The 18,507-nt window shown below is 40.7% G+C and overlaps 1 protein-coding gene across 5 annotated transcripts in view; it reads right to left on the reverse strand.

The window, feature by feature from the left end:
* Positions 1–18,507, reverse strand: part of BMPER (BMP binding endothelial regulator) — a 153,437-nt gene that overhangs the window by 115,879 nt on the left and 19,051 nt on the right. For 4 of the 5 annotated variants that reach the window (XM_050309400.1, XM_050309381.1, XM_050309391.1 and 1 more), the window contains one exon: positions 8,307–8,406. The exons of the other annotated variant lie outside the window; for it this stretch is intronic. In XM_050309400.1, the coding sequence (XP_050165357.1) occupies positions 8,307–8,406 (100 nt within the window). The remainder of the gene's footprint in view (positions 1–8,306; positions 8,407–18,507) is intronic. 5 annotated transcript variants of the gene reach the window in all.

Genomic DNA, 18,507 nt, shown 5'->3' on the forward strand with positions numbered 1-18,507 from the left:
AGGTTCAAAGGCATTCAGCAAAGTCCCTGATGTTAATTTCCACAACAGAATATGATGGAGCTTACTTCAGGTTCCTAAAAGACATTTTAAAGTGCTTTTTTCTCCTAAAAGCCCCTTGGAAATATTAGTACATTAACTTACTGTCTCCATCCACCATTTGAAAGTGCGAGTAGGAGAAAAGAATAAAATAAAAAAGATCAGAGCTTAGGACAATCACTAAAACACCATCCCCTTATTTCTTCCTGAATACCTAATTAAAACAAAACTTTTTTAAAAAAAGGCTACAGAAGAGGTCTTCAAAAGGGGAACCCAAAAAGCCTAGGAATGCTCAACAGAGTATGTGAAAAGTGACAGATCTGACAATAATAAGAAAATTTGATCCTGAGTCACATACCCCATAAGGAAAACCTTTAGGATTCCACATTTGGATGGAAGTTAAATATCAGTGGTCTACATCTATTTTAAAAGAGCTAAGGCGATGCATATCAGTCAAGGAGTGTGTCCTGATCTTTTAGTCTTTCCTGCTTCTTTCTTTAAGAATAGTTGGTGTTTTATTAATGTAAAATATTAACTTTCAGCTCGTTGTAGGTTTTGTTACCATTACCTCCTTCAATCCAAATATTTCAGATAAGTCCTGGATAAACATGCAAGCCTAAAGTTGCTTATCTGAATCAAACCAAACCACTGAATACTTTGAAGTTTGCATATTCAGTGGAAACTAATGTTAATTACCTTCTAGTCACCTCATAAAGGCAAAATGTTCCACTAGACTTTAGTCCTTCCAGTATGAAAAAAAATTATGCTAACATAGTTAAATAACTTCTAACTTGCTTATTTAGCAACTTTGTTTCAATGTTGTGCATGCCATACTTGGGCACTGTAGTTTCAAACATAATAAACCAATCTTTGGCCAATTTAATTCAAAAGAACAATTTAATTCCAAAACAAAAATTCCTCACACAAAATTGGACTGGAATAACAAAAGAGGCCAATTATAGCAGATTTTGTTATTGGCATGTAGACAAGTTGATGACCAGGAAGCCATTTGTCTTTCCAAATCCTGCAACTCTGATAAATGACCCTTTTTTCTTCTTCCCCAGACAGCCCAGCACAGAGCAGTATCATGAAAATAGGGAAATTGACTGTAAGAGACAGTTTAGTAGTGCTAAAGCTCAACCAGTGTCCTCAGCAGTTCATTAAAAACAACGCTTTATTACTCAATTTGACATTGCCTAATAAGATTCCAGAAGAGATCTGTGCTTATTTTAGGCTAATGAGAATTTTATAGACAAGTCATTTCCTTATTCTCCCAAGAGAAAGTGATAGATTGGTGCACAATAGACTGGCTCCCCATCCCTCATTTTTTCAGCATCTTTCTTCTCCTATTAAGTCTTTTTTTTGCTTTCCCTCCACTTTCTATTTAAAAAAGTAACCTCTCTATTGGCATGGAAAATAAACATTAGGAAAAAGAAAACAGTCAGAAGACATGTTTTATTTAGTGTTTGATAAATTATTCCTCAGGGAAGTATCCAGACATGCTAACACTAAATACCAGTTCTAGCCAAACAAAAAAACAACTAAAAACCCCAAAGAAAGCAAACAAACAAAAAAAATAACTTGCACATTCTGCAGTGTTTCCCTGGTATGAAATCTGTCGGCCACAATAAAAGAGCTGTGAATCACACATACACCTATTATAAAATGTATTTTCATATTTCTTAGTGATGGTAAAGCCATTGACAGCTACCAGAAAATTAAACTTCCTGTTGAGTAGCCCTGGTCTTCATTTGTCAACACAGAAGCATGAAAATGTATACAAAACCTCCCCTGCTTATCAAGACCAGCTCTAAACAGTGAAAATCCAGCTCTTTCCTCTGTGACTGAGTACAAGCAAACCTATTTGCAGCTGAGCCATCACAACTATAACACCCAAGGGATGCAAGGCACAGGGGCCGTATAAAGGGTGCACAACACAGCAGAATAAAGTGGCCCTGGGGGTGACCTATGCTGGGACTGCACAGTTCACAGGCGTATGATGCAAAGCTGAGAAAACAGCGCCAGAAACAAACACATCAACTCCTCCCAGTGCTGTTCTGCCCCCGCCCCGCACCCCACTGGAACTGAATTTCACCTTTCCAAATGTCTTATGTTCCATGAAAGTATGTATAGGGTGAAAAAAGTCACCCTGCAGGGTTCCTAAGAACCTGGTGATCCAAAATGCCATATAGTTAGAGCTGCCATTGAATCTTGAGCTGATACTCAATGGGCTTGCCAAGCCTGGCAGCTGAAGAACTGTTATCTCTCATGGCTATGAGCCCTTTAATGAATGATGTTGCTTGGTGACACAATTACTTGCCATTCCCACCACCAAAATCATTCATGGTCAGCACAGCTTCCAGTTAAATACTGAAAGAAATTCTTATTCCAGTATTACGTGTCCTAAAATGTTTATCATGTTATTCCAGAGAAACATTGCATGTAAAAACGTAAATATAAAAATCTGGGTAACTGATATTCGACTGCAAAAGTATTTATGACAACACGACAAGACAGTTCATTAGAAGTTTCTTACATAAATGGAAAATTATATGCAGCAAGCTAATGTCTGAAATTGGAGGTGCTACTGAACACAATAGTATACACCAGACATTCAAGGGATATCAAAAGTACATGCTAAGACCTTTGTAAGAAGAGTCAGCTCGAAGGAAGAACGGAGAGATAGAGACCTTTTCTTAGGCATAACCAGAAGTAATTAAAATCTGCATCATGATTATACTATGTGGTACTGTCCCTGGTGGCCATGTGCCACTGCTTCAAAACCTCTGCCTTTGCTTGAAACACAAAGCTAAAAACTGAATGAATGCTGACATGAACCTGTACTTCCAGCCTCAAGGAAAAGGCCTGATTTGGAGCTGCAACACATCACCGAAAGTCTCAGAAGCAGTGAGAAAGATCAATGGAAGAGTTAAAACATCTTTTGCCATAACCAGTCTCTGACAGATGCCAGGACTAGATTATTCAGTTGAAGGTGAAAAAGACTTTTTAGGAAAATATCAATATTGTCTTCCCATCCCATCCCTTCCCCCTCCATTCATGTTATCATCCTTTGTCTCTGACAGCTCGCCTCAAATCATGCAAGGGCAAGCTGCAAGTTAGAGGGCACCACACAAAGGTACCCCCAGTCAGTGTTACAGCAGCACATCGGACTGGTATTGGTATCTCACACTAGGGGTATCCACAATGAAAAAAGTGTCAAATGTACACATGGATCCTCCAGGGCATTAGTAGAGTAGCCAGAACACCGATAATCTTCTAAACTCCCTCTAACTCCCTTTGCAACCCAGCCCTAATAGCTGAAACTGGCTGCTGAAATGGGTTGAAATCCTCAAACACAGGTATTTGATATCCTTTCCAAGAAATGCACAATTAACTACAACAGCTTTGGATATTCAGTATTCAGGGGACCTAGCACTGCTGTTGCCTGGGCTGGGATTCCATTCTCTGGTAGTTTCAGATCAATGAAGTATAACACAAGAACCTCTAAGATCAATAATTAAAAATATACAAAGAAACCCCAAAAACCACAAAACCAAAAGCAAACAAAACCAAACAAAAAAGCCAACAACAAAAAAATTCAATTCTCAAAAGTTAAGGACAGAAAATTCAAAATTTCACACAGGAAATGAAAGAAAATTCTAAAAAAAATTTTCTCTGTTGTAAAAAAAATACCCAGGAAATTTGTCTTTGCACATCCACAGAAGATTCATATTCTTAGGATAAGAGAGTAGAACATGGTGCACCATTTTAGAAATGCAAACTTTAGGCAGTCCTGGGCCAGTAATACCCCTTTCTTCACAGAGCAAATAATTTATTATTAGATTTGTAGAGAGCACTATATCTAAGCCACCAACTACATAAGAAAATGCTTATTTCTAGAATCTCAGTGATCTCATATGTTTTCATTAAATATATTAAATAAAATCAGAGATGAAAAGTGACCTATTTATCCTATGCAAAAGTAATAAGAGGGCTTAATTTTTTAGTATTTTCAAAATTGATAGTATTCTAGAGATACATGGTATGTTTTGTAAACTACAGTAAATATCTGTCAAAAGAAAAAGCTTCCTGAAAATTAGACTTAGTCATTTTTACTCTCCTTGCATCAGGGAGCCATCATCCACATTTTTCTGTTCCAGACTTTGCACAAACACACAGCAAAATTGGGCCTTGCCCCACTAATGTTACTGTCAAGGTCCTGTGGGCCTAAAGTGAAGAACAATGTTAAAACACATGGCTAGTCTGGAGAATTTAAATCCAAAGCCTTAATTTAAATCTTACATCTCTTAGCAGTCTGCAACTTTGTCATGAGGGGAAGTAGAGGGGCAAGCACTGATCTCTTCTCTGTGGTGATCAGTGACAGGACCGAGGGAACAGCATGAAGTTGTGTCAGGGAAGGATTAGGCTGGGTATTAGGAAAAGGTTCTTCACTCAGATGCTGGTTGGACACTGGAACACCCCAGGGAAGCGGTGACAGCACCAAGGCTGACAGAGTTCAAGAGCATTTGTTTGAACTGTTGTTTGAACAACACTCTCAGACACATTCTCGGGCCTGTCCTGTGCAAGGCCAGGAGCTGGACTTTGATGATCCTCGTGGGACCCTTCTAACTCAATATTTTATGATTCTGAGATTAAGTAAAGACAAATCTTTTCCTATGTTCACTTCCACCACAGTGAATTTTCTGATTCGCTGCTCTTCCTTACTTTTTCTGTTTATTGAGAAATATGAAAAAAAAAAAGGTGCTAGAAATTATCTAAGTAGCATACAAATACCCAGACAGAAACAAGGAACTTCTCCTCAGTACACAACTGTTTGCAGGAAAAGTTCTCTACCAACAATTCAGTTTCTTCTGTATGCAAAGCTCTCAATACAAGAGTTCAGCTGCACGCAGCGCTGCAGACAGACAGAATCATAGAACAGTTTGGGTTTGAAGAGACCTTTAAAGGCCATCTAGTCCAACCCCCCCAGCAATGGGGGCATGTGTCCTCACGTGCTCCTCATGACAGAATGAAATGGGCTGGCAGCGCTGTCACAAATGACTCCTGAGCAGTGGTTTCCTTCCTACACAAGCCAGTCCTGGAATACACCCTTTGGTCCTAATGTTATCCTTCTGATGTTGCATTCAAATGACAGCAGCCATTCATTCATTGACTCATTCATTCATTCATTCATTCATTTCCTCACAAGGTAGGAAGACATGAAGCTATCAAAGAGAGCTGGCAAGAGCCTGTAAGGCCTGATTAAGCTCTTCCAGGCTTTGGAATGAAGCCAAGAAAAAAGCCATCAGATTCTGATATCTTTTCTTCGTAACATTTTGTTCACATTTAGATGAAATGCAACCAGTTAAAAAAAAAAAAAAAAAACCCTGCTTTCCTTTTCCTGCTTGCATTCCCTATGGGCACTTTGGCAGCCTGACAAAATAGTAACTGAGAACAAGTGCTGCAGGGCCAAGTCCCAGCTGCAGCTGAGCTTCGTGCAGGGAGTGCTGGGGAGCTGCTGGGACACCAAAGGGAGCAGCTGAAGTGCTACGCAGCCAGGCTGGTATTTCCAGCCTTGATTCCCCAATTACACCCCACAGGACATTCATTTTGGATCTTGCACATAACAGAGCAGGAACTTCAGCAGTGTTCAGGAGAGCAAGCAGCCTTCCTGAGGACAGAGGTGGCTCCATCAGCCTCTTCCGCTGGAACCAGAATGATCTGGTGACAATGTGTGGTGTCAGGACTGCTGCAGTTAAATGGGTGCATATTTTGCTTTACCTTTCAGAAGGAGCAGAAAAATTAAGTCCAAAATTTCACATCTACATTGAAAATTAAGCCCTTGAGAGCTTTTTTTTCTTTAAATTCTGAAATTTAAAGTTCTTCTTGCATTTTAAGCACATAGAAACTGTTATCTTAGATCAGACCAAGCATTCTTCTAACCAAGAGTCTTTTGTCTGACAGCAGCCAATAAGAGACACCTAGGAGAGTGTCAAAAATACAGAGCAAGGTCCATAGTTCTACTTTAGCCTCCAGAAGGGCAATAATCAGAATCCTACCTGACTCACACAGAGGGAAAATGGGGCATTTTGTTTTGTTCGCAACTCCTTTCCTAACAAACTTAACATTCAGTTTCCCCTTTGGAGAGCTACTGAGAGTTGAGCTGATCACACCACAGAAGTACTTTTGATGACACAGAAACAGTTGCTAATCAGTAACTGTCAGCTCAGATCCCAGTATTATATTTATAAAGTTAGGACTGTTTTGTCCTGTGTGCACACATTTATTTCCATCCATGTTAACTTGCTGCTTTGTCATCCCTTATTCAGTGTTCCGAGAACCTTCTCCAACTCCTTGTAGGCAGCCCTCCTCCTTTACAATGCTACAGAGATCAGATCAGCAGCAGCACATTTTCTGTCCCCCTTCGCCCCTTTCCCAGTTTATACTTCTGAGCACACTGAGAAGTTGAGATCTTTGCAAGGATGTGCTGGCAACCATCTTTCACTATGAAAAGGATCATATACTTCACTTGTTACTTATTTGTTGATTAGAAGTTTCTCTACAAACTCAGGGCTGTTCAGTTTCTTTAGTACTTTTTTAGTGAGGGATCTTACTGGATGCCTGTTAGTGGGATCTCTCTGTGCATTGATACATCCAAAGGACTCTAACTAACTCTTCTATCTCAAGTATCCACGGCCCTCCTAATTCCATTTTTTAACAGTTTCTATTAATTATCCCATTAGAGATGTCAGGTATATGAATCTGCAGATGCCAGGCTCAAGTCTATTAATAATGTTCCTTAGGTACCCATCCCAATTCAGGATAAACAGAAAATCTTACAGAGAGTCTGAAATAAAACACTGTTTGTATTCCCAGCTTTGAAACATCCATTCTTTTAATTTTGCATGCATGCATGCACATATGTATATGTATGCATATAAAATTTTCACACCATTGAGCAATTACATATCCCATTATGGAAATGAAAAATCAACCTTCATCCTAACCAAACCGACACTTAGGAACCTTTTCCTGTAAAGCTGACACTAAACACTATTTTACAAAATAAATAAATCACATGTAATTTACGTAAAACCTGCAACTTCAAATTCTTACTGTTTCAGTAATGATTTAATTTTTTTCCAGTTCGTTTCCTTCTCTTTTAAGCATCAGGTTTCTAGACAAATCCTCGAACTGGGGCTTGCCAAACCTATTCCAAAGCTGCAGCACAGAAGCACATCATAAGCACAGCATCTAACAAACCTCTGCAACCATTCAGGAAAAATATACATCCATTATGTCTCTTCCATCTGAACTTCAGTGTAATCTGTTTTCCTGCATTTGTATTTCCCCTGGGAAAGCAATGAATGCTTCCATTTCCTAACAATTTATCCTACCCTATCTCCCTCCCAATACCACACAATCACCAGTGGGGAATTAAAAACAACAGAGTAAAAGTAAAGTAAAGCTGCATGAATCTGACGTTCTCAACCTTATTCATTATGTCAGCAGCCCCTCAGCAAAATTAGTGTTTTAGAGCACATTGCTTACTGCATCAACATAAAAAACCCTAGTTTTCAACTTCATCTACTTGCATATTTGTCATGTGGTTAAGCATAGTAGATACATGCCATGCATGCCTACACAATGTTTTTTTTTATAATTATCTCATTCCAAAGAGCTTAGAATATATAGTATTGATCAATAAATAAATGTATAGTGTTCATACTGTTGCTCATTTGGTTTTCATAAAAATGTCCACAATAATATTCTTTGAATCAGGAAATGTTAAGAACAATGAATAAAATTTACTTGATTTGTTTCCAGTATGAGGAGAAATAGGAACAGACATGTGTAATTACCCTGCTCTTTATTACTCAGAAGCATTATTGCTATTCTGTCCAACCACACAAAAAGTTTAAGGAATTCTTATTGAGTGGTGACTATTAGCAGATTGATGTTCATCTAAAATATAAAAAATTAGGACATAACTCTTAAAAGACTGACAACATAGCAACAAAGAATAAAGTTGTATTTCTGAAGGACCATCACCATGTAAGAAGGAATAATTGCAGGAAAAATATGTGAAGCTGTGTATCTCCACCAGCTTTGTAAACATATATATTTTGATTATGGTTACTGCCCTCTTCTAGCCTCTGGTGACAGCCAAGTCCCAACTGAGAAGCTCCAAACTTTGTCCTATCTTTGGTAACTTAAATGTGTACTGATCACATTTTAAAAAGTGGGAAACAACAGGAAGGGAACCACACCTTTGCAACGCTCACAGCAAGCTCCTCTCTGCTTAATGACGAGAGCACAGTCCTTGGAGAGCACTGGACACTTCTCCCTTTTGCATGTCACTTCCTTATTCTGGAAAAAAAAACAAAAAAACAAAAAACAAAAAACCAAAAGCTATTGCAAGCAAACCAAACCCAAGGCTACCATTCCTTTCAATTCAGAAAATAAAACACAAGGCTAGAAGTCTGCTCTTTCACTTCAGGAATGGTCCTTGAAGATGCTTCAATACATCTCTCTCCCCTTGAAGGAATGCAGTACAGAACAGTCTTTTAATAATTCAAGGGCCCAAGTAAATGGTGTTTACTGCACTTCCACAGTAATTCATGACTGCTACCCATTCTCATAAAGAAAATGTGCCCCACTGAAGAAATCCACGTTACTTCAATGAACAACTACCTAAACGATGCATTGTCAAAATATGCTCAGGGTCTTGAGGTGCTGCCCTATGAACTACACAGCTCAGGAATTGCTTCTTATGGCAACAGAAGGCCAAATGGCAGAGGAAGAGCTGGCAACCTCAGAGAAGACAAAACTCTGCCACTGCAGAAAATCATTTTTAGCTAGTGGTATTACCTGGCCTACCCAGAGGTCCTTTAAAAGAGGCTACTATATACCATACCAGAAAAGATGACTAGTGGAATTCATCTTTCTCCTCCAAAATGCTGAGAGAACCATGAGCAGATAAAATCACTGTACACTATAGTGTCATCTTTCTACGGCAAAAAGCCAGTGATTTCCCAAGCCCAAAGAGCACACTGACTACACTAAGGAATGTTGATAGAGAATGTGCAACAGCAGGCAGCAGAAATATTCCTTTTATAGCCTACCTTGCCCCAGTGGTGTCAACCCTTCTGGTTATCCCTGCCATTAAACAGGGACAGAAAACAAATACTTTAGGTGTTTCTTTTAGGAAAGTTTTGCTACTTCAAATTCCTGACTGAAAGTAGCCCTCTGAAGTCACCTCCACCTATAATTAGTAGCTCAGTTCATTAAGTGACACAGGTGGCCATCTAGTTCATGCAAGCACCCACCTCACCCCATCTTATGACTTAATTAGAGATCAAAAAATCAAAGGGCTAGAAAAATGTAAATCATAAAACTAAAGGAAAAGAAACTGTGCTTTCCAGTCTTTTTATTTTGCTCCCTGTGGCCTCATTCAAGGTGCTTGTGAAGGATAACATGCAGCTTTTATTACACTCCAGCTCTTTGTCTAAAATCAGAGGTTTATTTTCTTCAAAGTCACTGCCTGATCTGATGGGAGCTATAAAGGCACTTCAGTCTTATCAGTGTAAATGAGGACTCACTCTCACCAAGACACTGTGAAATCAGCAAATGAGAATCAGGCCCTAAAGCGCAGCTGCAGCGACACAAACGACTACTGTAAAAAGCCAGGTCACTGCTATGTGCTGGCTGCTCTGCATCACTCCAGCAGAGCAACCATAAATGCTGTTTAACTGGCAAGTTAAGCTGAATTTATGGCAGGTATGTAGCTCTGAACTGGCACAAAGCAGCCACGGCACAGGCATTGCAACTGGTTCGACATCTTTTTTAAAGTGCACAGTGAAATCTTGATTCCCTTTACGTGCACATAGTGCCCCCTCACTTTGCTACCATAAAGCCTGTTGAATCAAGCTTACCAAATCGACTACAGTAGTTTAAAATACAGAGGTATTTTAAAGGGTTCTGCTAAGATCTGATTCTCTTTAATGAGAGTTTGCTCAAGGAAAGATTTAATAAGCCCATCAGCCCCACCAACTTTATCCGTGGGAAAATCTTCTGCATGCTGAAAGTGGGTGTGAAAGAAGAGCAAAATTCACTTTAGAGTCTCTTTCTTTGGAGAACATGGCTTACCCATCTGCAGCACGCATCATGTACCTCTGAGAGAAGCAAGATGCAAAGTGCCATTGAGAACCAACCTCCAGCTGGGCTGGACCCACATCAGGGGGTTCAGTGGGCAGCTACCCATTGGACTCTCTCTTCCAAAAGAAGAAATTATTGTTGCAGATGGCAATGAGAGCGACGGGAAGTATAATTCAGCTCTGTATTTCTTTTTGTTCCCTGATTCCCAGGCGTCTGCTGGGGCAAATGCCTCATGCAGTCCAGCTTCCTAGGCAATTTCTCATTCTGTCTTCCCTGACTGCGATCTGCCTTCTTCTGCCCTCAGGTACATCCTGACACGGTTGCTTCTTTTTGGCAACGGAAGATGAAACCAAACAATCTGGTCTCTGGTTGGCAATGCAAGTTCCTAAGGATGGCCCTGACATACATATTTTAAACAGGAGATACTTGCTAGTTATTGTTCCTAAGTAAAAGCCTCTTGTTGGCCCCACATTGCTTAAATCAGCAAAATTCTCTGCCAGTTATGAGTTTGGTACCATTGAGCCAACCCAGGGGGCAGCCAAAGTTGGGTCTCACTCTTCTTTCCTAATCACCAGCAAAGCTGTTGGTTTAGCAGGTTTTCTGAGAGGGAAGATTTTGGAGTTCTTGTCCTGGTGCCAAGGAGTGTTTTGCATTAAGTAGCTGTTCTGCATGAAGAATGTTGGTGACCCACAGTACAGTGACAAGAACTGAAGGGTCCTTCCCACCTGGAGGGCGTCTTAAGCAGTAGACTACATATTCACATTTCCTTTCTCTATCCCAGTAAACCTTGAACTACTTGCTGTTCAGTGGCCTGGCTTTAGCAGAAAGAGGTTTGTTCTTGCTCACAAAAGTCACTGGTCTTCACAGCAAGGATGCTTCTGAGGAAAGCAGGAGCTGAATCATTGACTTGCCTCTGGATGTGGAGGGCACTAAACCTGGATCGTTGTCTCAAAAGTCAGTTGTCACAGCATAGTGTTCAAAGGGGGGCAGGAGGTGCCACATTCACCACCCTGCACCTCTTTTTTTTCTGTCTTTTTTTTTTTTTTTTTTTTTTAGAGAGAAAAGAGAAATGTCAGCTCTGTCCCTTGGAGGAGAAGCTGCACCCTTCTGCCTCAAAGAACAGTTCCGTGTATGCCAGGTAAATACAGTCAATCTTTTCCAGCACAAGAAGAGCTGCTAAGCACTTAAATGGGATGGGATTTTCAAAGCTTCTGTTCCTCCTCCCTAGCTTCTATTAAAGGCAAGTCCCAGACGGCTCCAGAAGTGGCTGTTTCAGATGTCATCCCAAGATGACTAAGTCCCTGCTATCAGGGTTGGGCTGCTCTTCCAGGGTGCAAAGTATAGTATCATCCCTTAGGGCTGCAGCCCTCACCACTCCTCTGGGGGCTTTTTGCTGAAAAAAATATAGTAAAGTCACAGTTGCAACATACTGCTGCACTGACATAGTCTTCATGGCAAAACCCCTCTTGTACTAAGAGCTCCAGGGAAGTGTATCCACATACCTTTTCCTGCTTCTAATACTGGATTTAATCCTAAAACTCTTTTTAAAAAAATCCAGATGTTTTATCTCAATGCTGCAACTTCTGGAAAACAAGGCCAGCAGATGTGGAGGAAAGGGTTAATGTACCATGCTGATCCATCGTAGGACTGAAGCAGATAAAGCAGAGCTGGTAAATCATTGTTTAGTCTATTGCAGTCAGGCATTATCCAGTGCAGATCTCCTGGGCCCACTGGGTGTAAAAGTATAAATATAAAACAAAGAGTAATTGTCATCAGAAGGATTTTTTTTCCTTCACCCAGTTTATCCAGTTGCCCAAAACACTGCTCTTAATGTCCAGTGTCCATCTGCTTGTTTCAGTTTTGCTGCCTCCTTCCCTCCCATTTCACAAGAGTGAAGTGGAGGCTGAGAGCAAATGGGACTTAAGCAACACATCCTTTCCTTCCAATTATGTCCCCTCCTACCCCCAGTAATCATAACATTTCATTACTTGTCCCAGTCAGACATTTAGAAAGTCACTAAGTAGCTGCATGCAGGAGACCTGTATTAGCAAACCTCCATCTGTGTTGTCAACAGTGTCTCTGAATCTGTTGACAGCTCTCAGATACTTTGATTTTTGCTGTTCTTAAGAGAAAACTTCTTGGACGGCAACAATCAGAAGCCAACAGCTATGGGAGGGTAGGGGATTTTTTTTTTCCTTTTGTTTAAAGGACATGCACTCTGGCACCAAGAAGTGCGGAAGAGACACATGGCTCATAAATACATAAACCGTTTGCTAAGTCAGAAACCTGGGAGTCAGTCAAATCCATAATAGGATCCCAAGATTCATAATAAATAACTTTTAATTACAGTCCTGCACAATAGTTATTTTAAACAGATGGTTTATAGATTCACATCTGGGATTTTTTTTTTTTTTTTTTTAATTTAGTGCTCAGGCACACATACAGAAAGAGAGAGAACCTCAGCTAAGGTTTTTATTAGTGTTGGAAAAATACGTATTTTTTTAAAAGAGGTCAGGCTGATCCAGAACAATGCTGCTGCAGCTGACGCAACTCCCCAGTCAGTGCTCAGCTCAGTAAACGGTTCACACTGGAATCCCAGATGCCCTTGGAAATGAAAATCTAGGGAAGTGCTGAAGGATCACCCCAGACTCCTCTCCTGTGCTCAGCAAGTCCAACTGCTGGAGAATTTGTGTTTTAATTTCTTAGGGAAAGATCAGAAAGTTTTGTTGGGCGCCCGTGTTTCTCCCCTCTCCCACACTTCCCCCGTGAGAACCAAAGGTCTCCTTAACTTGGCATGCAAAGATGATGTCAAATTCTGATGCAGGAGAGATACACTAACCAGACCTGATACCAGTGTTACTGCTTCATGTTACCTTTACTACAACTTCCTCTCAACGCAATTTGTTCACCTTCTACATACACCTCGTATTTTAACCTTCCATCAAAGAACTCCACACAAAATAGCCCATTCTGGTGACAAAGTGTATCAAACTAACAGCCTTAAACTCATGTGGTACAGTTAAATAAAATGCCAACATGAAAAGGAAAAAAAAAATACTAAAAAGGAGTCTGAATATTTGGCAGAGGTCTTGGAGAAGGATGTGTGCCAAACCACAGCTTGGAAGCCACAGCCAACTTTCTACAGGGTTCCCCACTGGGCTCCTGCCGGCTCACAGCAGCCACCAGAAAGATAGCTCTTTTCAACCTGGATTTAACTTCAAGAGGAAAAAAAAAAAAAAAAATAGTAGGAGTCTGCTTCATTTCTTTGGGGCTGTACCACAGAGTGCCTCCATCAATGGTACCCCTAGCCCACTGTTGTGCTGTCACAGCTGGCTGCGGAAGGCATTGAAGATGTAGGTTCTGAGGGGGGCTAGATGTCCATGGTGATGGTCTGCTTTTTAATTTTTTTTTTTTTTTTATGTATTGAAAAGGCTTTTAGGAGGCTTGTACCACATTTCTGAGGTCATTAAGTATTTATACTGAGCAGGAAAAATGTTGCTTAAACTTCCATTTAACCAAAAAAAAAATGCTGTGGAGAGAAAATTAATAAAGGCAAGAAAGACAGATTAGGTAGAAATACCAACTGCCATTAATGGCTAACCCTGAAAACATTAAATTTTCACCATTATTCATCACAGTCCCACTAGTAACTCTGATAGGACTCCTCACCAAGTAGTTCAGAGCGCCCTTAAGTTTCTGCCAGAATGTGGGATCATCTGCGAAAACAATAACAATTTTCAAACAATGGCAAAAGTCACCCCTGGGGAATTTGGGATGCAGCTTTCCAATATGTACATATGACCTTAGGAGAAGAAAAAGCTGTTTAAAATTAATGAAACAAGTGCACTCAATTCACACAGGCAACCTCTCCACCGCAAGGCAAAGGGCAGGCTCAAACGCAGGCTCACGCCATGTGCCATGATCCACATGTTCTTAGACCACGTGCTGGGCTCTCTGCCAGCTGTTGCACATGGCCAGAGCATCCTCTCAAGTACACATGGAGCCACTCTCAGTCCACACATGCCACAGGAGCAGAGGCTTGGGCCAGCACTGGCTACAAGTCTCTGTCCCTCAGCAAAGCTTGGGAGTACCATGCTCCCAAGCCTGTGCCTGCACCTATGTTTATGTGCAAACAGCCCCAATGCTGGGCCAACTTGAACTCAAGGACAGGTTCAGACACGTGTGTAACTCATGGTCTAGACAAATCCTGAGGCTCTTTCTGAAAATAGTACCCTTGCTTCTTTGGCACTCCTGCCTGGAACTCGCTGTCTCAGGTCTGATTTACAAACCTCCCTTTAATTGGCAGAGTTGAAGCAAGCAAGCAATCCCTGCTAAAACTATGGGACTGCTGCCTTCCATGAGCATTTATCTGCCTGAACAAGAGTCACACAATTTGGCTTCAGGGAGGAGACACCACTCCCCAAGGAGAGATGTTAGCAGACACTCAGAACCACTGTCAAGGGAGACGAGGATAAGGTCTCATTTCCCTTGTTCCCCTCCAATTATCTCTTGGGTTTTTTAACTTGCAAAAACATATCTTGGGGTACAATAAGAAAAATGCTTTAGCATACTAGGTATGTTTTTTAATTCAAGCTGGAAGAAATATTTCCCTATGAAACAATGTCTGTTCTCTGCAAAATGATACAGTTCTCTCCATTTACCCTCATGAACCTACAAACACCAAGGCATATGCTTCACTGACAAAGGTCCTGTTATTTTAAGCATATCTTCAGTTGTAATGGGACAGCTCACAGGAGTGAAGCCAAACATATGCTTCAAGTACCTTCAGCATTAGGTCCTTGCCCATGGCACAACATGACCGTGATTTCAGCATGAATTGCATTAGAAGCAAATGACGGTATTTCAGTGGGAACGGAATATGCCAGTTCAGTTCACAGAGTCTCTCTTTCCTTTTTTGAGCAGAGCACTCAGTAGCCTCTGATTTGCCCCCTCATGCCTGTAATCTGTTTAGCTTATCTGGCCTCTCAGGGTGAGAAGGGAGGAGGCTGCAGCTTTCCCTGTGATCGTGCCCAGCCAGCATCAACCATCCCCCTTCATAATTCGAGCTCTCCCCACTCCCTAGGAAAGATGATTAAAACAAAGGCCCTGCTGAAAGATGACACCGAATTTCACTGCAAATGGGTATTCCCCACTGCTGTGAGGAAGACATGAGTATGTGCAAGCCATTCAGGACACATCACTCACAACCCCTAATAGGCTGAACAGATTTTTTTTTTTTTCACTGTGCTTAATGATGTTCACCAGCACAAGAAAAGTGACCCCAGTGGCCTGCTGCAATCCTGACACTCCCCGATAGCAGCCAGCTACACTGAATATGGTAAAAGAAAGCACTGTCTCTTCCTCTTACATTTGTTTGCACTAATGCTAAGGCTGAAGCTGGGATCAGAGTCCCATTACATCAGACACTGTATGAGCACATCCCTGCTCCAGTGAGCTTTTGGACAAAGTAGACATAGTCAGGCAAAATTACTGGAACTGAAGATTAAGTCAGTGAGAAAGACAGAGCAGGATCCAGACCGTGTAGCTATCAGTCTCCCTGCCTCCTCCTCAACCTCTGAGTGCCACTTTGGATTAGAGTTCTTCAGCTAGACAGTTGTATGCAAAACCCTTTACCTGTCAAAAGAATATCGTGACAATCTTCTAGCAACAAGAGACAGGGTCTTCACAGGGTCCCAGCAGTTTGAACTGTAGTCAAAAAAATACCTATAGTAACCCAGGAGCCAAGTTTCAGGGAAGCTATACATGCTGGGATTCTTGCAGAAGACCAAACCTTCACATTTCATGAGATGCACACATTTAAAATTTGTGTCTTTTTACCCTAAGTAAAGTTTTGTCCCAAAAATTGCTGAAGATGGCACTGATCAATTATCAAACTGATTCCATAGAGGGTAAAGCAGATTATGCCAAAGGTTTAAAAAACATTATTAATTCATTTGAATTCAACAAATTTGAGATCAAGCCATGGTGTCATGTTCTGGCTCATCTCAAAAATTAATCCATTCCCATCAAAAGAATGCCTCAACAATGCTCTGCTTTTGTTTCTTAACTAATGTCATCCTAGTCCTGTAGACTGTGTTGTTTATTTTCCAGAAGATGTTGTCAATGAGAGAAAAACAAAACCATTAAAACAATAAAAAAGTACATCAAAATCAAAGTCCCTCAGTTAAGAATTCCTGTTTTCTGGATGAGATAACCATATTTTAACAGGCTGAATACTGAAAATAGTATTTTTTCTTCTAATGATGTGAATTAAAACTTCATTTGACATTTCTTTAAGAGTGACCCATTGACTGAGTTTTTTTAGAAACAACATTTCATCATATTTTGATAGGCTAAATCTACAAATATATTATACAAACAAAAGTTACCTGTCATTACATCTTTATTGCCTTCTCTGTCTGAAGTTTGCTTACTCAGTCTTTACACTGGAGATTCAGGCAGTGGCAAATGCTCTAGTTTTGGGCTTGTTCTGAAAACTTGAACAAAGCAGCCCTTGAGGCCATCTACTTCTTAAAGACTTTAAAAAGCCCAATGGGCCTCCTAACTTACTCTGCAACAAGTCATATCCCATGAAGAAACTCACTTCTGTACAACACAAAAACAGGGCTAGATTAAAGAAAAAGGGGAAAAAAATCAGGGTCCCCTGCTGCTCTGTCTGGCCAGAATCATGTCTTTTACTGCCCATATCCTCTAAAGAAACGATGCTCTCATGATATATTACCCTAATACATCACCAAGTGACAGTTTTCTCATGATACTGTATCCTCAAAGATGTGATGCATGCCAGAAGCAGCAACAGGAGATCTCGGGTGGGGGAGGAAAAGGGGAGGGGGTTTTATTTTCTTTCAAATTTTTAATCTACACAATGGGTTTTTTTAAATCTTTTTTTGAGAGGAAAACCCCTGTCAATCGTAGCTTCAGAATCCAGAGGACTCCTAGAAGTTTTGCAGTAACAGCACAGCTTTTAAACTGGAAAGCATCAAAAAACCCACATTCACTCTGTTTAATTGAAGCAAGTTTTGAAATGGGACCAAAACGCTTGAGGAACAACAACGAAATAAAAATAGTAGCCCAAAAGAAAGCAACAAGAGTCTGTTTTCTATTATAAAATTATTTAGGCAAAAGGCCTCCAGACACTGCTGTTTTAATGAACTTGCAAGAAAACTGAGCACTGACCCTGCATTTGTTTTCTTACGTGATCTTGACTGTGCTACACAGTGGTATGAGAAAAAAACAAGGTTACTCACAGCAGTCTGCAGAGAGAAGGGGCAGTCCCCAGCCTGTCAGCCGGTATAGAGAAAGAAGAGTGGGAAGATACAAGGCAAAAAAGCATTTCAGGCAGGACTCCTAGAAGGGTGCAAAAGCTTTCAGGATCTTTTAATGCTGCCATCAACTCGCAAGAGCTCACTCATTTTTGCTGCAACTGCTGCTCTCTAGTAAAATATCATAGGGGCAGCAGTAATCCTACGTCATGGGCAGCTCAGGGCAGCTGTCATCCCCAAGTGGCCTCCATCCAGCTGGTGCCAGCAAGGGAAGGCTCCAGGTCTTGAGAGAATTTAGTCAGAAAAACTTATGCCACCCTGATGTTTAATCTGACACATCCCATTTCTACGTGTTCCTACTTCATACCTACTCAAACTTCCCATGAATGCTAAGCTTCCATCAGATGCAAAGAAGAAAGGTGGAATAAGCTTTCCTTTTTTGTGATCCATCACATTGCCAAATTAAGTTAGATTGTGACTTTCCAAACTTCAGCCAATTGTGGCTACTAGGAGAAAAGGCATATTTTGAGCTGTGAACTAAGCAAAAGCGATATGGAAGTCAGTGAGAGAAAACTAAAAGCCAAAGCTGTCAAAGTCACTTTTACAGTCCTTGAGATGACTTTGACCATATTTTGTGGCCTGGTCATCACTGCTTTTGGGTGAGATGTAGCAGCCCTCAATCACAGCAGTGATCACTTAGCCACATAAAAATACCATTGCAGTCAGTGAAACCACCCATGAGAGCTCAGAGGTTTAAGCTGAACTTTTCAGTGCAGACACAGGCATAATGCCCTATGCTCTGGGTAGACTCTGTTAATTAAACAGTTATTTTTAAATGTTGCTCTGGAAAGAAGTTTGCTGTCCAAAATAAGAAACTAATCTTGCACAACCACTTTCTTCTTGAAAAATCCAGTGGTTAAAACACGTTTTTGCATAATCATAGCCCTGCAGGGACAGTTCTCACTTCTGAAAAGCAAATTCCCTTCTTTCTGTTTTGCACATGTACAAACAAACAGATTCTGGTATGTCC

The sequence above is a fragment of the Myiozetetes cayanensis genome, unplaced genomic scaffold, assembly GCF_022539395.1.
Source record: "Myiozetetes cayanensis isolate MyiCay16 unplaced genomic scaffold, myiCay2020 scf1, whole genome shotgun sequence".
Lineage (NCBI taxonomy): Eukaryota > Metazoa > Chordata > Aves > Passeriformes > Tyrannidae > Myiozetetes > Myiozetetes cayanensis.